Source organism: Betta splendens, chromosome 9 (assembly GCF_900634795.4).
Source record: "Betta splendens chromosome 9, fBetSpl5.4, whole genome shotgun sequence".
Classification (NCBI taxonomy): domain Eukaryota; kingdom Metazoa; phylum Chordata; class Actinopteri; order Anabantiformes; family Osphronemidae; genus Betta; species Betta splendens.
The window spans coordinates 18,545,351-18,568,000 of NC_040889.2; the positions used below are offsets into that span (position 1 = coordinate 18,545,351).

Here is a 22,650-nt window from a genome sequence, read left to right on the forward strand (position 1 = left end):
AATGTTATTTTTTCAAAATGAAAGGTTTTATGTGCACAACACAAGGGACGAGACAGTGCGTGTGTTTCATCCTCTGTCCTTTGCAAATGGATGCGATCTGAGAAACAAATGGTCACAGCTTGACTGTGGTCATGGTCGCCTCGTTCTACTCTTTCTGATGCACACTTTAATTTAAAGTGTGCAAATTAATATTTGTGCATACTCATATTGCAATATTTATACACTTGTATAATATGCAGTAACCCTTCCCATTACTCCATACTCACTTTACCCACCTGTATATTGTTGTACTGTGTTAATTCTTGCAGCTGTATTTTATTTTTCCTCTTTGTATCATGCAATTTCCCCACTGTGGGACCATTAAAAGTTTTCTTATTCTAATTCTAATTCTCATTCTAATTCTCATTCTCATTCTCATTCTCATTCTCATTCTCATTCTCATTCTCATTCTCATTCTCATTCTCATTTTTCAGTCAAGTCAGCCAGTCAAGCCCACTATATGAATCCATGCTGTTCTATAGCATGTGGTATAGACTGAAGCCTGTCCTACTGAAACCTCGACCGGCTCCCTGTGAAAGGACGTGAGGAGCATTTCCCTGAGTGTACAAACCTCCTCACTGATGCATTACCATACCATCACCATCACAGTGTTATTGGCCTGTTATCAAGTTTGGGAATCTTCTACAATTGTATTCCCATGTGGGGGGATTTCATGATGGGGTTTTTATGTGTCTACATGTATTTGATTGCTATTCAGCAACTTGGGTCCTGGTAATTGTGAAACTGTGTGAAGCGATTATTGCCACCTTTAGTGATATTGTTTCATACTGCGGTGCAGAAATGTGTTTTCCTTCCAGCTTCCAGATGCCAAACCCCACTATGCTATTCTTACTGGACACATGTTCAGGAATGTGCTTCTCTGAGTTTGTCACGCGGACATCTGTCGGATTGACTTGCCATTTATTCAGACGGGGGAAGACTTCAATTCAACGAGCTTTAAAACGGAGCTAAAACATTCACTCGAGCAGGTGATGCGTATTTTGTCAGTCAAAGTCGTAAGATTTGTGAGCTCCTCTGGGCCACAGCAAAAAGATACTGTGCAAACCCCACATCCAACGTCTCCTCCTAAGATGAAGTGTTAGTCTCATGTGAACACCACGAGCATCTGTCACAAGAAAAACAAAATCCCTAACATCACACTTGGAAAAACACCACTGCAGGTGATTATAATCTTGCAGGATCCTTTCCATTCCTCAAATCACATACTTCATGTAGTAACGTTCACTCACCCTCCGTCTAAACACAGTTTAGAGGTGGTGCTTTAGTAACATCTGACATAAGTCCCTCTTGTGGACACAGATATGCTAGCAGCATCCTTCAGGCGACATCGTATCCCACACACTTTTACATCACTAATTATAAATCCCTGTTAAAAAGCTTCACCGCAGACAGTAGCGATATTTGTGAGTAATTTTGCCTGCGTGTGATAGATCAACCTCCAGTTTGTTCCCCTAATTTCAAACCTATTGCTTCTAATGGGCGATCTGGTAATCTCATAATTATAGAGGCTGCTGCTGCTATCAGGCAAACAGCAATAAGCTCAGGCTGAATTCAACTTAGATGCAAAGTGACCTCTAATCACGGAATCAGTCCGTGCATCTCGGTGTAAATGAATGCAAAGCTGCCACTCCGGAGGGAGACGGTTGGTTTCCCTGGAACAGATCTGTCCTTTCCGTGAACTCTGCCCTCCTGCAGCAGCGTGCCAATATATTCTGTTATATTTCTGAAAACAAAGTGAATCACCTTGTTCCACCTGACAAAGGAATTCATTATCCGTTTCCCCAGAGGACGCAGAAGTGGTATTCTCAAATGTGTTTGTGGTGTGGCTCCATTCCAGAAGGGAAGAGTCTGCAGTGATGTGCTAACAAGGACGAGACTGACTTCCAAACTCATGAATAAACTCTCAATTCACATCTTCAGTTTCAGCCGGGAGACACACGGACCCCCCCCACCCCCACCCCCAAACTCCAGTCAACAACACACACAGGGAGGCAATAAATGCAAGGGCAGCAGCATATTCATGGAAAGCATGAATATCAGTCCAACATCTGAATCAAATCTCGCATTTTTTGTTTTCTTTAGGGTGTTTTAAGAGCGCTGACTTAACCAATAAGCAAGCAGGACGACATCCCGCCTTTGACGTCCTGCTTCGCCGAGATCAAAGAGTAAACCCCGGAGTTTGACAGTTACACTTCATTTTGAATATTTTGGAATGCGGAGAGAGAAAGAATGAAATAATCCAGGCAGGATCATCAAAGGACAAAGTCTAAAGCAAATACACAAACATTAGTCCTCTGGTCGCCTTTAAATGTTTGACTTGTCTAAATAGCCAGAAATCATACGTGTAACACCCAACATATGCTCCTCTGGAACCAAGATGTAGATAACAATTTATTGTGAATCTACAGTATATGAAAGCTCATTCATTGTTTTGTAACATTCATATTGTTTTCCTATTCCACAGGCTCCGGTGCAGCTGACAGGGAGTCCTCCTGATAACACTCTGGGAGAAATTAATGTTAAACCGGCTGCCAAAGACGACTAACACGGAGGAGAAGTGTCGCCAGGCGTCCACAGGAAAGAAGCGGGGGTGGGGCAGAATGTAAAAGGAGAACGTGTGAGGTCTTTAGGTGACGAGTTATGTTTGACATCTACTGAACGTGCAACAGAAAAGGATCGGAGGTCTGTAGCTCAACCTAGATCAAATCAGGCGTTACCATTAAACTTTGGATTTATTCCACACTGCGCTTATCAGTAGGATCCAGCTTCCTGACTATGTGTGTGATGTTTGAGCACCGAGTGAGGAGGCGTGAAGCCTCTATGATAGATGATAGTCCCACACATTATTCTCTTGGATGCTGGCACGTGCCGGGTGGAAGTTAGTGGACATTTGACTGCGATGAAAGGTGAATGCTGCTGCTATGCTAATAGCCGTGCTCTTTCAACGACGCGTGTAATTTGCCTGCGCGTTGTGGAGCTTCCGTTGAGCCGAGCACCCACGGTGTCATCGGCGTGATAAAGGAGCTCATTTGAATGGGTCACGAGGTGTTCAGGCGCGTGCACACGCCAAGTGGTAAGACATCATTGTTTTTATGTGTGGATGAAAGGTTCGCGATCATCATCAGGCTGTTTCATTAATTTTACCGCAGACTAAGCACAAAACTGAGCCACTCAAGGGAGTGCTAAATAATATTTGAGAATTAAATTTGAAAAAATAGACAGCAACACAACAAGCAGTGAGCGTCTTAGTAAATCGGGCTAGTTACTCATGGTGACTCAGCTAATCAGAGCAGAGCACCGAGCACAGTGGCTCTGTGGGGCCAGAGACGGACTCCCCCGGCATATGCTGCAGCTCACCTGCTGCGATCCTGAGCTCCATGATCCACTACCTCTACTGCTCCATCCTCTCTAGGGTCTCACAGGAGTCCTGGCTCCGATCCAGTCGGGTGGGAGGCCGGTACAACCAGGACAGACTGCCAGGCTGTTACATGAACAGAGGGAATGTATGTTGAACCTCCCAATAATCAGCCGAAAGCCTCCAACGCTTTGTCCCATAGCTTTTTACAGCAGTTATTACATTATTGTGCACACACTGTACATATGTACAGAATTGTAGAACACCCTGTAATATTAATCCGGTGTAAGATGCTTCGCTGGTAAACTGACACACTGGACTGGATGTACGCCAGAAATCGCCTTGAAGTGACAGGTGGCTGGGAGATTCTCCCTAACGTGCAACCTGTGCAAAGACGACTGCTCTCTTATTACTGCGATGACTCGCCAAAGTATTGATGCTGAGCTGCGAGGGCTACGGCGTCGGCCCCGGTGATTTTATCAATTAGCGGTGGCGAGAGCAGGACCGGGGTCTGGAATGCTGCGATCTGATTGGTCCCAACGCAGAACTCCACCGTTCAGCGCTCCCATATAAACCCGTGCAGACTTAACATCGGTGCGATCTGTCATGCAAGTCCAAAGGATAGTGAGGTGTCCAGTGTAGGGAAGCCGCCGGCGTAGCCTACTTGTACCAGCCTACATTCACATTTGGAGCGCTCTTCTTATGAACTGCACACGGAGCGGGAGGCGCCTTTTTACGTTTAGTTCTATTATCTGTGTTGAGAGGACGATGCCTCTGAGGACCGGACTTTTTCTCCTGATGGTGCTGAACGCATCTGCGAACGAACTGGATCAGAACGAGTCCTATTCGCCCAGGAGAGCACGCTTCTCCGCCAATAGCCCTTGTAAGTAAGACGCCGCTCCGCATCCGCACCGCTCGCTCTGCTTTACGCATCATTGCACGCGATGCCCGGCTCCTACGGCGCGTTTCGCCCGCGTACGGTACTATGTTGGACGTGCTCTCTCGCGCGCGCCGTTTTTTTGGCCTATGCAGCCTTTTTCTGTGGGGGGGGGCACGAGCGCGTTGATGCGCGGATGTGAGGCTGCGGGATTCACGCCGCGGCGTGGTTTTCGCCGGTGTCCTGCCGGCAACAGATGAGCGCGGTGCGTGGTGCGGACACCTGAGTGCGGGCTGTGTCATGCTGACGGTCCGTCTCATTCGGCTGCCGCACGGATCTCACCGGGAGGCGCTCTCTATAGTGGACTTGAGGGGGGCTTGAGGGCATAAAAGCCGAAGCTTCCCGTGTTATTCCCCATGTAGTGAGAAAAAGTAGGCTACAGCGTTCCTACATTTCCTTCAGCGTTGCTCAAACAAAACCACACTGTTTTACACTGGGGCCGGACCCGTCACGGAACCATTTGGTTCACGTGTCTTATCTAAGAGAATACGTCCCCAAGTAAAATTCCCCTGTAATGCCAATCACCAGGAGATGATGAAGTGTCCGTTGACTTTTCCGTTTTAACACAAAGGAGCTGGGTGATGGGAGGCAGCGGCAGCAGCGATGCTCATTCCCTTCTACAGGAACTGCTTCATCATCATATGACTCGCAGCTCCCTCGCTCGCTCTTCGTGTTTTGAGGGCAATCCGTGGTCTCTGGTGGCAGGCACGCTTTATCTGACTGGGCAGGTCAACATGGGGCCCCAGATTCCAAGTCTGCCAACTGCTGAAGGCTTCCGCTTCTCTCTGACATTTCTAAACGGTTCGTACAAAGGATTTGTGTCAGGCTGCTTGTCATTTCACTGAAATCCCGCATGAAGAGTAAGGAAAACCAACTGTCAGATTATAGATACTGTAAACCTTTAAATTGGATGGATGCACTTGGATTGATGTCTTTTATAACCAATCACATTTTGACAAACCCACCAAAGGAAGCGGGGATAAGTAGGCTGTAAATATGTAAAACTGTGTTTCCAGTCCGCGTCCGAATGTGCACTTACTGTATTTTGGACATTTAGCTGGTCTGTCAGAAGCGATTAGTTAATAGTTAACAATATTAAAGTATTTTGGACCAAATCGCTGCAGATCCGCCTAACGGTTACGGCTTGCGTAGAATCACTGAGTCTGGGGGCCGCGTGCATTCGAGTGTGTGAGCGCCAGCAGTACAAGTGTATGTTTATGCATGTCTGCGGGCACGCCAGCAATTTTCAGGAAACTATTTGCTATTTCTTGTGCTGTTCATCCAAGCTCTGCTGAAAAGAACCAAACAGTGGAATATGGGTCCCGGCCAAGAGAAAAGTACGGTAGTGCCAAATAACGTCGGAGACGCTCAGAGCTGTGAGGTGTCCAATCTCCAGTCAAGTCACTGTTTGCCCCGAGTGACTGTACGTCTTTTGTGAATCACCAACGTATGAAAACCCTCTTTTGTTCGTTGCCTTTTTTCTTTTTTTTTGGCTGAAACCCTGGCAACCCTTGTGTAATGAGCTCAGTGAGTGTGCAGCGATTTCCAGCGAACCCACTGTCGGTTCCCCTGCTGATGGTTCATTCTCTGTGCCCACAGCAGATGTGGCACGCTGTCTCAACAGTGCCCTCCAAGTTGGCTGCGGAGCCTTCGCCTGCCTGGAGAACTCGACTTGCGATACAGATGGCATGCATGACATCTGCAAGTCCTTCCTATATAGTGCTGCTAAATTTGACACTCAGGTACACGCCGCCTTGCGACACTCGCGGTGCATCATGCCCGGCCGGTGCGGACGGGGCCGCAAATGTGTAAAGTGCTGCTGGTTTTCTTGCAGGGTAAAGCGTTTGTGAAGGAGAGCCTTAAGTGCATTGCCAATGGCATCACCTCCAAGGCGTTCCCCACCATTCGCCGCTGTTCCACCTTCCAAAGAATGATATCCGAGGTCCAGGAGGAGTGTTACAGTAAGCTGGACATCTGCACTGTTGCCAGGTCCAACCCGGACGCTATTGGTGAAGTGGCACAGCTACCGACTCACTTCCCAAATAGGTGAGCTCTCCCTTTCCTGTGTGGCACATACAGTACAGTACAGCATTGTGACACAATGTAAAGCCTGTGATATTCCACAGGACCTTTGACCCCCAGATGGACTGAAAAGCACTATTTCATTATGATGTCTGTGTTGATTTGCATGTTTTTGGTAACCATGCGCTATACAATGAAATAAACAGGAATATCAGGTTAGGATGCTTTTGTTCCTCTTGCTGCATTGAGACGTGTAGGATTGCAGGACTGAATGCAAAAGGGTGGAGAGGGTGGAGCACAGGGCTTAGCGTTGACTGGAAGCGGGGTGGTCACTCCCATACTGACGGGCTCACAGCACGCAGGGACGCACGGAGCGGTCGCAGCCCGGCTTCAGGTCGGGAACATTCACCTCGCCATGCTTTGTTGTGGTCTTAGGTTTTACGGTAAGCTGCTCCAAAGCCTGATGGACTGCGACGAGGACACGGTGGACCGCGTCCGGACCAGCATGGTGTCGCGGCTGGGCCCAGAGATGACCATGCTCATTCAGCTGCTGCAGAACAAGCCTTGCCCATCCACCGCTGTGGCTGCAGCTGCCGCTATCCCAACTGGAGTGGAGGGCCGTGGGAGCTGGCGCTGGTCCATGGGTCCCCATATGTACAAGATCCAGCCTAATCTGCGAAACAGAGACTCTGCCAGTAATTTTGGCAAAAAGCGCCCCAGCAGCGACGGCTCCTAACTTCCACTCAGATTCAGAAAACACTCCTCACAACATAACAAAGCTCCTCTATTCCCTAGGGGTGATGCAAATCCGTCCTCTAGACGGGAAGTCAAAGAAATATGCACTTCTAGGGAATGCTGGAACGTCCATAGAGTTGATATCAAGAGTTTGATTGTTGTTATATTGTATATCCTACACTTTAGGCTTGAGAGAACCTCCTCCTCCATCGACCGTTTTCAGATGTGTCCGCTCACAGTTGTTGTTGGACATGTGGCTGTTGCATCCTTGCAACGTAATCCTGTTCGCTCCTCTTCACCTCCTCCGGCAGAGATGAGTCCTCATGGCGCCTTTTGATGCCGGAAGAAAAAAAAAAAAAAAAAAGGCAGCCATAGTTTCTCACATCTCTAGAGCACAAGTCCACAGTTTCAAAGAAAACAACACAACCCCCTAATTGTGACATTAGATCATGAATAGAAATCTTTTAGCTGGGAAATTGTTGGTAGATGTATCTAATATTCTCAGTCAAATGTGAGCATGAGATGTGGAGAGTTCATATCAATATTGTGACACTTACATAAGACTTAAATGTACTGTATAATGGGTTATCTGAGACAGCCATAGCTAGCCCTCTGAATGACAGCGCTCACACGGAGTGAGGTCTGTGAGTTTCACGGCAACCTTTGACAGGTTCCCTAAAACTGACCAAAAAACTTCAAACTGCCCTGAATGCCATTCATAAAATACCAAAATAGTGTATAGCTATAGCACTTATATATTTTTTGCTGATGGCAGGCGTAGCCGTGTTTTCAAATCGCTGTCCTGCACGTTGAGAATCGTCCGGGTCGTCAGAATAACCTCCACTTTGCATTTCCTGTATTGCGGGCGCGTTTAATGCGTAGGACTGTTGAACTCCACACGTGGGACCATGGTTAGCTAAACCTTAAACCGTTTCCTTGAGCGAGTTTGAAGCGGTCGTGTGCGTGCAGTAGCTGATTAGCCCGTTCGCCGATGAGACTGAGAGCAGCCATCTCCATGGACTGATGATGATCATTCTCTGAGGTTAATCTCATGACATACACACTGGCTAACAGTGTCAAGATAGAGAATGACTATTTAAAGAAGCCTTGTTGGAATGATATTTATTTTCCTACTATATTATTTAATTCTTTTTTTGATGCATTAATGTAGTTTTAGTTAGTTTACAGAGTTCAAAGCAGTTCAGTCATGGCTCCTATTTAAACGTGAGCTCTAAGCCAAAAAAACTAAACACAAGAGCTAACACTCTGGTGACTGAATGGGACCCATGTCATGACTCTGTGCTGGCCATAGGGGAACAAGGTCGGTCATTCCGTTCAGCTAATCAGTCTGATGGGTGTTGAAAGGGACCACAACGAAAACTACAGCTTCACTCGATTTCTGAAAAGAAAAAAACAATAAAACAAAAACGCAACGCTTCTGGAGCTGCTGGGTGCTGTCGTTCACCGCTGGGGGAGCGTGCACAATAGTGAACCACAGAACAACACACTCCTGCATGTTATACCTGCATAGGGACGTTTCACCGTGGGTCACTATACAGTAGCCATTGTCATCTCACACCTCCTGTTTGCATCTGCTTCAGCCCTTGGTTCTAAATCTTTACTTTAAAGCCCCTGATATATTGCTTTGTCATAGCTTTGTATGAAACTGTCAGTATCCACTTTATGTAATTGAGTTAGTGTTGCGGATTTTAAAACATCCCCATGTTTACACGTTCCACGATCATTAGAGATCAGACAATGGTCTTCATGCTGGAGATTGTTCCATGTGTGGTTTACCTGGTGGACACACATGAGACGTGTGCACATTGAACCTGCCAGAGATTAGCTTAAAGCAGGACCTAGTTCAGTTCCCCGTTGAGCAGTCTGATTCAGGAAACCCCCTTCTTGAGATTTCAAACTTTTAATTTTTTTAGCAAAATTATAAGGATTTATTGAGCATGTGATTTCGCTCGCCTCATTTTGAGTGTCTCCACGTTTTTACTTTAGTTCCATCCAATCAACCCCCGGCCTATTTGAAAAAGAACATTTCTATAACGTTCTGGATTGAAAAGCACAGACCAGAAAAAGAGATATTTTATTTTTCAGTGTCACTTTAATAGCTATGTTAAGAATTCCAAACTATGCAATAATCTCACAACACAAAGGATTCACTGCAACACAGAAATTGACCTTTACTTCATTCAGTGCCAGCTGATGCTGTGCGAATAAAGCAGCATTCACGGTGTGAAGGCTCCGCTCTTCTCTTTTGCTTTCAGTTTGTGAGGTGTTTTTGTCAACTTTTGTTCTGCCTGTCTGACCTTTTTGGTGTCATTGGGTGCAAAAGGACATCAGCTCTGAAGGAATCGCACGGGAAGTTAAGAACTATAGTCACACTGTAGATCCTCCTAGCTTACGAGTTTATGTTAAATATGCACTTTGCATCTTAACCACTATAAAGGGCATTGAAACATTCAGCACATGTGCAACTGAGATATGTTTTATTTACCCGGTGAATGAACATCTGGATATTTTTGCATCCTGAAGGGTCAGGGCTTCATGTACTATTACATATAATACCTATGTCTGTATCTGTGTTGTCACGGGTGAATCCAAAACGCCACAGCTGCTGCTAAACTCTTACTTCCCTGTATGATGCTGTCCAGATGCCCCATTTTACTGTGGCCACTCTGATCTGTCAACAGGCAGCGAGCTCAGCATCAGTCCACAATTGCATTTCAACACTTTAATGTATTGTTTCCTATTTATTTTCATATGTCAGATATATTTGGCACGGGCAAATTGACTGTTTCCCCATCGAGTCAGATGTCACGGTTATTTCAGAGAATGTACCTGTAAAATGAATGTGTGCAGAGGACATGCCCGAGTACTTTAAGGGCGGGTGACGAGTGCTACTGGGAGGAACAGCCGTTGTTCTGTTGTAGAACCTGAGGAAAGCGTAGGGCGCTTAAGGCGGTACTGGAGTATTGTTCAGCAAAGATGGCTCAGTTTTGTGAAAATCCTTCTCCTGTCAACACAAGAGACTAAAGACTCCCTCACGTCTGGCACTTCATGGTACTCTTTCCTCTCAAGACTTGAAATAAATCGATAAATGTTGTTGTGCGTAAACTAAATCACAAAGCTTCAGTGACTAGTAAAGTTTATTTTGTATTCATATATAAATGAGAGTTGCTTTCTTTCAATAGGTTATCACAGATTTACTGAAGTTCCTGAAACAGATGCTATGTAACGCATGATTGACCCTTGTGAATCACTTGCACTTTAAAATATACCCACATACATATATACCCATACTGTGTATATGTTTGGGTTTCTCCTCTGTGCTGAAAAGTCATAAAAGATACAAATGCATCAATTGTGTGTCTTTTGCTGATCGGAAATAAAATATTTATCATATCTGGCACATCTGCTGCATGTTACTGGCTCTTGTTTCATTCACCTGATTAGTCATTATTCACAGATTTGCATCAGCACCTACAACCACTAAACTATTCAGATTTAATGACTTTGGTTTGTAAACCAACAAAACCCAAAATGTATGTTAATGTATTGAAGGTGACAGCTGTGTCAAGAGTTTGACAATAGTCATGACTGGGTATGAACTCAGTGCTGTGGTCATATTATCATAGAGGTTTCCTGGTCTCCAAAGATTTTGCATGAATCAGTCCACGTCCTGCACATGACAGTGTGTCAAACTGTGTCCAATGACTGATAATGTAGTCGTTTATTCAGCATAAATCACCGTCACAAGCTGTTCGGGGTTTACCACATCCCTCCGCTTTTCTGTATGTGTGACAAATCCATCAGGGCCCATGAAGGGAGATGAAGGACACAGCGAGCACCTCCTGGTGAAAATGAACTTTCTTAAACTTAAGCACAAACGAGCTGAAACTGCAAAGCGCCTGTTTGGTTCGAGAGCCCGAGGAAAGAGGAGGGAGCAGAGCGCGAGAGGCTCCACGGACGCTAATCTCAGACAGAGGGAGATATAATTTCATGCCTATTTAGAGAAGAGTCCTGAAGGGCTTTCTCATCAGCCGGTCGCACGGATAGGTGATGCAGCAGCTCTGCACACAGATCCTATCGTCTCCTTCATTACAGCCACATTCGCGCTGAACTCGTCAACGGATTTAACGCAGGCGCCGCGTTGAGCTTCTCTGCGTGGTCAGTGTAGAAAGGCTGCTTCCCCCCTGAGTCTCTCAAGCTGCAGCTATGTAGTGGGCAACTTTTAAGAGCAAACCGGGCCGGAATTACTGCTTGCAACACAGAGAGACGCCTTGTTGCCAGGAAACATTTGAGCACATTTTTGACCCTGCCTATTCACTTTGTAGCCTGTTGCTTGGGCGCCTGCCAAGTTTGTCGCCATCCTGACGAGCCCGACCGGGGCAATAACGAATAATGACAACAGCACAGGATCTTCTCAGCATCTGTTTGTTGTACGTTTGCTGTTTTAACCTACTGATTTTCATTTGGTAGTAAAACGTTGCTCCATCGGAGATTTCGTGGAAACAGCGCTACTTAAATCATCTGCACGTGTCCGTAAAACAAACACGCCTGCAGATTATGTATAGTAAGGTTGTGCATTTGTTACAGGCAGGTACGCCGGGGGTTGAGGGGTGATGCATTAGCTCCTTTGGACTTGTTACGACCTCGCTCGAGTCTGCAGGGCGAGCAACAAACCCACCATTGTTTGTCATTGTTTTAACCTCTTGATCAAATTCTGAGGGAAGGAAGAAATGTATCCATGGTGCATGCATAGTGTCAGCAATTTGATGGGACAAATGAACAATGCACTGTGGTTAGTGCGGTGCAGCAATTGCCTCTCCCCTCTCCCAGTGTGTTTTATATTCATTATGTCCTTCTCTTTCCCATGAAACTTGTGGCATATTCATCAGCAGTGTGACAAATTAGATGTGCAGTGAAATGGAGTATGACTGAGAGCAGTGGAAGATTAGATCCACTCCAATCTTACCCAGCAATCACTATCCCTTCATTTCTGTGGGGAAATACCCAAGGACGGGAGAGAAAATTGGATCAAATTTTACTGAAGGAAGCAGTGGAGTGGCAGGGGAAGCATTCTCCATCTCCGCCAGAGCATCTCCAGGTCTGCGCCGGCCTCTGGTTCGTAGTTCGTAGTAGGTTTTTTTTGGCTTGTGGAGAAGCTCGGTGCCTTAAACTAAATACATAGTATAGGTAATTGTTTGCACAGCTGCACATCCGCCGTAGCTCATCAACCTGATGGAGCCGACTGAGCGGCATCACCGCTCCAGCTCAAAAGCTCTAAACCGCTGCTTTTAAACCGCTGAACCTGAGGAAGTACAGGTTGCACCAATATGGACACGGGGCTGTATACGGTCGAGTGAAGCCCCTCTGTACAGTAAGTCACAGAGGAAGTGCGAATGCGTACAGTAACAAAAGGTCACTAGTGTTAAGAAATGAAGAATTCATCACTGTGGTCTATAATTTAACGTAAGGCGTTAAATGAGCAGTAATTGTATCGATGTGCGTATTGATCATAAGCTGCTGATAACACTGCTGCTGCTGCTGCTGGAATTATCGCTGTGTTGCAGAGACATCTAGTGGCAGAAAACAAGTCTCCTGCTTTTTTGTCTTTTCACTAATCGGCATGTGAAGCTTGAGCTGAAACTGTGATTCCATACGAGAATGGATCCACGTTGGGTGGACTGTGGCCAGTAGGACTGTCTCCTCCAAATGAGTCCGCTTCAGTTCGCGTTACAAACCATTACAGCATTATGTAAATGAACCTCGAACTACAGTATAGAGACACTCGTATCTGATTAGTAAGTGTGCCATTTTTCTGTACGTTACAGTGTCTCATAACATTGTGAGCAGTAACTTTAGTTTAATATTGAGCCATGGAATGACTGAGATCAATTTCACTCAGTGCAAGTGGAGTCAGTGTCATCTTTCAGCGGCTTTCAGTCTCCTATTTTGCTGCATGATTAATTAGGGCTATTTAGTGTAAACTGTACTCAGCCGGCTTCTTGTGTTACCGTAAGATGACATACGGTGCAGCCAATCGGAAAGACGGTTTAACGAGCGGGAGTCACAGAAACTCAGGCAGAATGTTGCTTCGAGCCTTTGGAGAGCAGTGCCGCAGTCATTAAGTCATTTAACCATCAAACTGGACACCTTGAAATCCCCAAGGTGTCAAACAAGGCCCAGTTTTCACCAGTCCTCCAGCCTTTGAAGTTCAGGTTTCTTGGTTTGCTCGTGTAAAGTGGACACAGCTGACTGTTTTAGCCCGTTTTTTTTTTTTTTGGAAAGAAACCAGAGGCGTAAAATACAAAAGCATAAACCAGCTATTACTGTATAATAATAATGACAATTTGTGATTATTAAGGAACATGTGAGGAACGAGAGGCAGGGTTAACTGGATCAACACTTCCACACAAAAAACACAAAGAACATTTGTGGTTTAATCAGATATATTGTGGTATGCAACATAACATAACACACAATTCAGGATAACTATTGTACCATTGTAGAAGTAAAACGTTCAACACAAAGCACTGAACAAACAACAGCAGCATTATTTGACGTGTGGGAACAAAGCGTCACATACAGTTTAAGCTGATGCAGCCTTCTGTTAAAAGAACTAACATCTGCAGCAGGTTGAAGCTGTTGCTCGGAAACGACGCCCCCTAGTGGTGAGTGGAGCAGTTTTAATTGCCACGCAAGGATTAATGCGTGAACGAACAGCGGTTCCGTGTTAATTGTGATGAAGTGGGACAGTTCGTGTTGAGCTCGGCTCAGCCACACACGACGTGGCCGGTCCGTCTGACATTTATACGTCTTCACCGTGGAAGCTGCCCACTCGACAGGTGGCTGCGGTGCAGATGGCGCTGAAAAGCGGCGAGCGGAGGTCTTTGCGTTTGAAAAGGCCTCTCGCGCATCGCCCCTGCGCCGCAGTGGGACAGCCCCGCGTCTGTCCGCGTTCCTGTCTGCGTCGGACGCGCGTCTCGGCCTCAGTCAAGCATTGCAGGCTGGCGCCGCGGCCACTCCACTTCCACAACATCAGGTGTAGTGTTACTGCTTGTTGTGGCCTGAGAACGCTAATAACGAGGCCGCACAACAATGTTGATGGTGAGGCTGTTCGACATCACCCAAGATCACTCAACCCCCCGAGGACCTGAGCGCTGATTAGGCGGCTTTACTGGGCTCAGCAGACACTCACTGAATAAAACGGACCCATTAATTAAGCTCGTTTAATCACATTTACCCACTCTGATAACCGTCGTTTACTGGATTCTTCGTGTGTCCACGAAGTGAGTTTGGCTCTGCCTATTTCAGAAGCAGGATGTTTCTTTTTATTCATACAAAAAGCCGAAATAACATTTTAACAGCAGTGATTCGATTAACCATATTTTAACAAGAGGCCAAGTTGCATTAGCTGAGTCGATCATCTTCAAACGAGCTTAATCACCCCTCGGACCCAGACACGCGGTTGGATGTGATGAGACGTCTTCCTGTAAGGTGAGAAGAACAAGACCTGCGTGAGCTGTGCGCGCGCGCTGGGTGTTGCCTAATGTTTTGGCGAGGGGTGACAGATATACCTCTGGCCCTGCTCTTTTAGCTGGGCCCGCGGATGATTTAAGTCTCGCCGGGCCCTTCACTCATCAGTCCGCTCAGAGCCACGTCCGGCAGCATCACCGCCAGAACGAGCGCAGCGCGTCCGACGGACAAGAAGTCATTTTCCGCGACCTGCCGGGGTGGGAATGCATCCCAGTTCAATGACCTCGACTCCCTTTTCGGTCAAGGATATTCTGAAGCTGGAGCACCACCACGACTTCGATAATGATTTTCTGATGACTGAACAAGTCGTTCCGATGCAGCATCAGCACGTGCACGCTGCGTCCCGCAGCGGCGACTTTTACGGCTTCCACGCGTTGCCCCGCGTCTCCGGGACAGATGGGAAGCTGGACACTCACAACTCGGCAGCAGAGGAGGAGATAGCTGAGCAGGGTGAGACAAAAATCATGTAAACGTTCATCGCCATCTTTTTTTTACAGCCGATGGTCGTTAAGTAGAAGGGTAGAGGCCGCCCGAAAGAATGGGGCCTTGGGCGCAGGACAGAATGAAGAAACCAAGACCCACGATTTAATTTAGCATCACATATTTATAGTGGACGAAAACCGCCCGTTTATTCAATTTGACAACGAAATAATTGAAGCCAAACTAAACACTGGGATTTTAACATCAGCTAATTGTTTATTTAATTGCTGTCGTCCTGCCTGAATTGCATTGGCCTATTTTTATATCTATATTTTTGTTTTAATCGATCTGCTAAATGGGAAACCTGTTCTGAAATCTTTTTCAATTCTATGTAATTTGTAAAAACTCAAATCAAAATCTTTAATTTACTGGTTTCAGGTTTAATTGAACTCCAGTTTATTCTGCTGTGTATATATCATTGCTCATCTGAATCCAGCTCATTTTGTTATTTTTCCATTTTATCATTTTTGGTTAATTACATCAGCACAGGCTAACTTTAGCGTTAAACTCAATGAGCGTGCAGTGAGTACTGCAAGTTGCAACCAAACGACATTAACAGACCTAAATTAAACAGAATTTTACAACAGAATAAACAAAAAAACTTCAGTGTAGCTTTTTTTTTAAACAAATAGCCAGCATCTAAATGTACTGAGGTTCATTATTTTCTTTGTGAAAATTAAAAAAAAAAAGAATAAGCTAATATGATTAAAACGTGTTGAAAACTTTCCGTTGGCTCTTCACAGAGCTGAGCAGCGTGGACAGTTCATCCGACTGCGACAAGAACGCAAGGAGCAAACCCAGGCTGCGCAGGAAGCCCCGGGTGCTCTTCTCCCAGGCGCAGGTGTCCGAGCTGGAGAGGCGCTTCAGGCAGCAGCGCTACCTGTCCGCCCCGGAGAGGGAGCAGCTGGCCCACATCCTCCGACTCACCTCCACGCAGGTGAAGATCTGGTTCCAGAACCGGCGGTACAAGTGTAAGCGCCAGAGGCAGGACAGGTCCCTGGAGCTGGCGGGTTACCCACCGGCGCCGCGGAGGGTGGCGGTGCCGGTGCTGGTGCGGGACGGGAAGCTGTGCGGCGCGGGGTCGCACTCGGCGCCCTATAACGTGACGCTGGGACATTATAACCCCGTGTTTGGGTACGGAAACGGCGTGTACGGCTGCAGTTACCACAGGGGGTCAGCGACCGGCGACGTGACCGGCGCGCACGTGTCTAATAACCAGCGATTCGATGGAACGGGCGCCGGCGACGGGGCCTTCAGCTACGGACACTTCCAGGCTTCGTTACGGGGCGTAAGAGGCTGGTGATGAAAGACTATAAGTTGTCTGTATAACAGTAAATATTTCAAATTATTATTGTACATGTTTTAAGGGATTATATTGTTTCTAAGTTTCTTTTGACTAAAAGGACTGGGACAAATAAAAATAAAAAAGGTTCAAAAATAATATTATTTTTTAGTTGGCTTTTAGTCTATGTATGCTCATATTCAATTCTGAATTAAAAGTATTGCATTTGCTGCTGGTGAAAACATGTGCCATTCATTTTATATAAGATATTCAACAAACCTTCGTGGGGGGAGGTTGTGTCTTTCTTGTTACAATTCCTGTTGTTTTTTTCTGTTCTGTTTTTTTGTAATTGTTTCCAAAATTCTAAAGTTAGAGGCAAAAAAGCAAATTACATTACACAAAATATAAACTAACTCAAATTTGATAAACGGACAGTTCTAATTAAACCCACAATGAATTAGAACCTGCGTACTAACCGGCCATGGCGCTGTCGTCTGTGCATTTTATCAAAGAGAGCCATCGAGAAGCTAATGGACTAAGTGACATCCGACCTATCAAACTGAGCTCATTATTGGCCCATTCACAAATCCGCTGATAAGGCTGATAGCGTGTCCTGTCCCGGAGCTTTGCTTGGTAAACAAACCCGCAGACAGAGTGGCTCTTTAACTTTTGCAAACTTTCAATCACACGGAAGCAGTTCCACTCGGACCTGTCACTGGTGGATAAGCCACAGACAGAAGTGAAGTCAGTGCAGGAAGAGTCAAAGTTGTGTTTAATGTCACGCTGTTGATTCCGGGTGGTAACACGTGGACACGGTGAAACCTCGGACTTTTTCCTTACAGATTCTGTCTCTGAAGGAGGACATAGATCTAAAATACAGTATATAGGCAAAATTATTTTAACCAGAACAACGATAAATGTAGGTCTCCCTAAATCCCTAAAGTGAGTATTTGTCTCTGCACTCCGAGTCCAGCAGCATGAGAAGGAGACTCACCTCTGGGAGAAGACAGAAGCAGGAGCATCTCAGTACAGATAAGAATGAAGCAGCAGACAGAGAGGAGACCAGAGACACTTGAAGAGAAAGAGATCAGATAATGATTGTGTGTGTGTGTGTGTGTGTGTGTGTGTGTGTGTGTGTGTGTGTGTGTGTGTGTGTGTTGACAGTAAATCTTTTAAAAATGTGAGTTAGTTGTTCTTGTTTTTAAACTGTTGAAATATTGAATGATGTTTCCAATCTACATTATGTGGAAAAAGCTGTCGCTATCAAGTAAAGTAGTGTAGTAGCACAACTTAATACAACACTGAACTGGGCAATATGAGGCGCAGTTTGACTCATAACATATTTAATGTAAGTGAAAACACAGCACTACACGTGCACATGTACCCTGCATTAGTGTGTGTGTGTGTGTGTGTGTGTGTGTGTGTGTGTGTGTGTGTGTGTGTGTGTGTGTGTGTGTGTGTGTGTGTGTGTGTGTGTGTGTGTGTTTGTAACTGTAGTTTCATCGAAGTGAGGACCCAAAAAAATGTTTTCCTACCAAAGTGAGGACATTTTGACAACCTGAGGACAATTGGCCTGTCCTCACTTTTTTGAAGGCCTGTTTGAGTGTTAAGATGTGATTTTAGGGCTTAAGTTAGAATTGAGTTTTGGTTCAGATTTGAGCAAAAGTTAGATGTCTGCCTTTAGTTGTGCTGCTTAGGGTATAGAGTAAGGGGCTAGGGAATTAGGTCAACGGAGGTCCTCACTTTGACGTAATTACAAGGATTTGTGTGTGTGTGTGTGTGTGTGTGTGTGCGTGCGTGCGTGCGTGTGTGTGTGTGTGTGTGTGAAGAGAGATGCATGACTACACTGTTATGATTCCCCCATGAGGGTCAGTTTAAATAAAGTGTGATGTGAGTTGGGCTCATCAGTAAAACGTCTCTTTATCGTTCATATATAAAGTTTGTAACTGGCCTTCTGACTGTCTTACGTCATCTCCAACAGCCGGGTAAAGAACATCTTCTAAATGCCAGTCTGATTATCAGCCGTTTGTGATCAGAGTCCCTCCGTCCTTTCTGCTCAAACAGCATGAGAGAAAGCTGATGGTGTAGATATGAGCTCAATGAAGATTACCCATCGCATGAATGCAGAGCATTGATGGTGTGGATGAATGAGGTGCTTCAATCTGTTTCCTGAACCTATTGTGCGCCTTCAAATCTCCCTCTAGTGGAGGAGGGCGACTTCACTTTAGATTCTAATCATGACATCATACACAGTACGTCTTACTGTACGTCTGACAAATCAAACAAGGAAAGCCCACTTTTCATCACGTTCGCAGGGAAACAGCATTCGATTAATTGTACATCGCTCTCAAAGTAAACAGTGTCGCCAGGTTGTAAATGCCGTGGAAGACAGATGTGTTTCCAGGCTGCAGGGTCAAAGGTCCTGCTGCATCATGTCTGAGTAGCACAGGGATGGAGAAGGCGTCTGAGGCAGATGACGACCCAAAGCGTTTTAGTTGCATGCGAGCTTAATGTGTTGACACCCATGTGTGAGTCAAACCTGTGTCTAGACGGACTCAGAAGCTTTACGGTTCAACATAGCTCTGCAGACGGTTGGAGATAAAGGTTTCAAGGTGAAGCATATCACACTGATGATCTTAATGCGGTGTTGACAGCACAGCCACTAAGGTTTGAGAGGAATGTCTGCAAATTTAAAGCACACGCATCTCAGACGTGTGAATCTACACATACGTGTGCGTTCCAAGTGTTTCGTTTCGGTGTGGTAGCGAGGGGGGGGGGGGGTTTCAGGGGGGCACGGGGAGGGCCGCGTTAATCGTCACTGCGTCCGTGGAAGCGCAAAGCCCCAGAGGAACGCAGACGGCGCAGGGATGCGTCTCAGGCGCTGGAGAAAAGGTCGCGGCTCAGGCCCAGAGAACAACAAACACACAGCCGCCGGACGATGACGGCGTCCGACCAGGAGCCGGCCTGAATGTGTCAAACCCATTAGTGCTCCAGGAGGACTGACCACCCAGTCTGCACCCCCCCCCGCTGGACCATTACACACAGCTGAACCTTAAACATTATGACTAGTAGTATTTTATATTTACTGTAATAATTACTCTAACCACTTCCTGTTGCCAGGGTGTGATTTCACCCAACATTTATATGATGATCGTTTATGTTAAATGATCCTTGTTTCGAACCTCAAATGGTGCAAACATTCTAAATTTTGCTCATTTTTACTTTCAGATTGGATAAGAGTTGCAACACTGAGCAGAAAGTGAAAGTCCCCTCAGACCGGCTGAACTGATAGCACAGTCAGATATGTGGCCTTCCACCCTCACCCGTCCGTCTGGATGAACCCGCCCCCGCTCCTCTATAAATCCAGCCCCGGTGGAGCGCGTGGGGAGACGGGCGGCTGGAAGCACGTCCCATCGCTGCAGCCCCGTGGCACTGAGACGCCTCCGCCCCGTGGATTAGGACAGGAATGGCCGACGCGGCCAAACCCAGGGCCTCTTTCCTCATAGAGGACATTCTCTCTCTGAAGGACGGCGCGAAATGCTGCTCGCAGAAGACGGAGAGGCGTTCACCGTGGACGGAGGGATCTGAGGCGCTGTCAGAGCAGCTTGGCCCCGAGGGCACGGCCTTTGGAGTGGAGACAGGTGAGCTCCTCCAGGCCTGGACGGGCAGCGAAATAACGCAGCCAAAGATGGCTTCAATCTGTGTTTTTGCTCTGATTCTGACAGTGTGTTGTCGTATTGACATGTCCTTCTCAGAGTCTTTGGACGCGTCCTGTCCCGGCACCTCAGAGCCCGGCGGCTTCTCCTCCCCCTCCGCCGGCAAACAGAAGCGCTCCAGAGCCGCGTTCACACACCTGCAGGTGCTCGAGCTGGAGAAGAAATTCAACCACCAGAAATACCTGTCCGCCCCGGAGAGAGCTCACCTGGCCACCGCCCTCCGACTGACGGAGACCCAGGTCAAAATCTGGTTTCAGAATCGGCGCTACAAGACCAAGCGAAAGCAGCAGACGCCCGGGTTCTGCAAGGACCTGTGCAATATGGACGGACTGAGAGGCGACGTGGTCCGGAGTTCACTGATCACCTCCTTCTGCAGAGCGCACCAGTACAGACCCTACCTGTGGGACTACAGCGCCCCATGGGGAGCAGCACTCTGGTGAATGGGACATTATGCAGTAAACTATGACTTGTATTCACGAAGCCATTTTTAGTGCCTCTCGCGTTCTGTATTTTGATTCCTCATTATTATTTGGCCCACGGTTTGATTTCAGTGCAGTATTTAAGTAAAAGGGTCCCAAAGCTTTTGGGGAACACGTTTTTTCAGCTCAAACTAAAGGTGAGCGTGTCTGTCATCACTTTTTGTGATATATTATGTAAGACAAATCAGAGCAAAACATAACGAATCATAAACTCAGTTTCTACTTTTTTGAAGAATGTGTGTATTTATTACTTTTATTTATTGTAGCTTTGTGGTGGATACTGTATGCACAATGACTGACAGTTTGAGTGTTTGAATGGCAACTTGCTATCAACTGCAAGTGTGAAGGGAGATTTGGATCAAAGCTACAGAAGGTCTATAAGAACATTGAAAACGTTACGGCTGCGTTTAAAGTGCATCCATCCAGTATCTGCAGCGTTGAAGAAGGCACTGCAGACGACCCGGCTGTCATCAGGCGAGAGGCCAGAACAGGTCAACGGTCCCTCACAGGACCAACACAGGCTTCTGGCTGAATGAAAGACAGCATAGTTTCATTGACTCAAAGATCACACCTCAATCACAAGGTGCTGGTTTTGCACGTCACTGTGTTAAGAAGTGACTCGTCGGACCACGATTGTAATCGATCACGGCCTGTTTGTTGACGTGACACGTGAGCAGAGAGGTTGATAACAGGATCAGCAGCTATTGGAGGAAACAACAGGTTACAAAGCTAAGGACTCAGCTTCCTCCTCAGCGTGATGTCGATGCCTCTTTCATCACAAGGTGCAGCCTTGAGTGTATCAGCGCCCAAATCACATTAGAGGTATTGAAGGGTGCAGTACATTAAATTTGACTCTTTCCAAAACCCACAATGTGAAGATAATACACCACAAATAACAACACACCAGCGATTACAATCATTTCAATCATGACAAAGACGTTTCCCTCATGTCACAAATGGAAAATTAAAAAGCTTCCAGAAATTCCACAAGTCATCTGTCTGTTGCATAAACTAACACTGAACCGCATCCATACTGTAAAAACGCATGCCAGAATAGAGACACTGCTTCACTCTAGTGATAAGAGGCCAGGCAGCCTTCAGGTTGTTAGGAAGGGCACAAGCGAAGTGTGATGGACCTGATAAAGACAGAGTTAAACCATTTGACTGCGTGAAACCAACCGCCTCCTATTCAAACAAGCACGAAGCCTCATATTAAGACGCTGTGACAGCAGCAGACGTCAAATCGCGCCCTGCTCCTTTCACTCGAGGCTCTTGGAGTAAACAGGTAATTAGACATGAAGAGGGCAGATAACGTCTGTTTTGACGGCCGTGGAAATCTGACAGTGTCTCTCAGTGTCTCTCAGGCTGCATGAGCGCGCATCAGATAAGCAGCTTGTTGATGGATGAAGCTGGAGGTTAGACGACTATCGCTGCACTTGTCGTTGTGATACCTGAATTTCCACCGACACAGAAGACGTGAGTACGAGGCCTTTTTGACCCTTTTTTCTTTGACCGCCTGTCTGCTTCTGCGCCTGGATCAACTGGATTCAACAAGGAAATGCAGAAAATCAGCAAATGTTATAAAGTTACTGGCGTATCTACGCGGGTTGTACTAGGGTGAGTCTACGCCTCTGTAGTTTACGGCCTTTGTAAACATTGTGGTCGTGGAGCCGCCATCTTTTCAAGGTGGCCAGTGGTGCTTTGGAAAACAAGCAGATCTTCTCAGCAGATGAGGACGAAAGCAAACCACGACCACAAACACAGCCTTTGTCAGCGCTCCAATGCGCCGTGACTGTCTGACAAATTGGCTGGTGTCGATAAGGAGGTTTAAGGCAGCCCTGATCTCACACAGGAACACGCATAAACTTCCTTGGATAGTGTAACTGTATCCCCCATGTTACAGGCGCAGGAGAACGACGGCCTTTCTTCTCCCATCTTAAAGATCTGATGGTTGGTGCTGATTGTGCGGCTGGAAACAGAGCGCGTGTGTGTTTGGGGAAAAAGACAAAGGAGCAAAGAGTCATTTTCTAGGC

General features: G+C 46.4%; 3 protein-coding genes across 4 annotated transcripts; all 3 read left to right on the forward strand.

Moving 5' to 3' along the window:
- The first annotated feature begins 3,895 nt into the window (after positions 1 to 3,895).
- Positions 3,896 to 10,530, forward strand: stc1 (stanniocalcin 1). Of its 2 annotated transcripts, none has more exons than XM_029163609.3 (4): positions 3,896 to 4,298; positions 5,955 to 6,094; positions 6,187 to 6,398; positions 6,810 to 10,530. In XM_029163609.3, the coding sequence occupies exons 1-4, from the start codon at positions 4,118 to 4,120 to the stop codon at positions 7,108 to 7,110; spliced, it is 834 nt and encodes a 277-aa protein (XP_029019442.1). In that variant the 5' UTR covers positions 3,896 to 4,117; the 3' UTR covers positions 7,111 to 10,530. The 2 variants fall into 2 exon arrangements, with proteins under 2 accessions (XP_029019442.1, XP_029019441.1); XM_029163608.3 differs by having other exon boundaries at positions 3,901 to 4,298; positions 5,952 to 6,094.
- A 4,117-nt stretch (positions 10,531 to 14,647) lies between these two features.
- Positions 14,648 to 16,443, forward strand: nkx2.7 (NK2 transcription factor related 7). The gene is made up of 2 exons (XM_055511979.1): positions 14,648 to 15,110; positions 15,884 to 16,443. The coding sequence occupies exons 1-2, from the start codon at positions 14,864 to 14,866 to the stop codon at positions 16,441 to 16,443; spliced, it is 807 nt and encodes a 268-aa protein (XP_055367954.1). The 5' UTR covers positions 14,648 to 14,863.
- Positions 16,444 to 19,693: 3,250 nt separating this feature from the next.
- nkx3-1 (NK3 homeobox 1) lies at positions 19,694 to 21,877 on the forward strand. The gene is made up of 2 exons (XM_029162772.3): positions 19,694 to 20,063; positions 20,178 to 21,877. Exons 1-2 carry the CDS (start codon positions 19,889 to 19,891, stop codon positions 20,576 to 20,578), a joined length of 576 nt encoding a protein of 191 aa, XP_029018605.1. The 5' UTR covers positions 19,694 to 19,888; the 3' UTR covers positions 20,579 to 21,877.
- Positions 21,878 to 22,650: the final 773 nt, after the last annotated feature.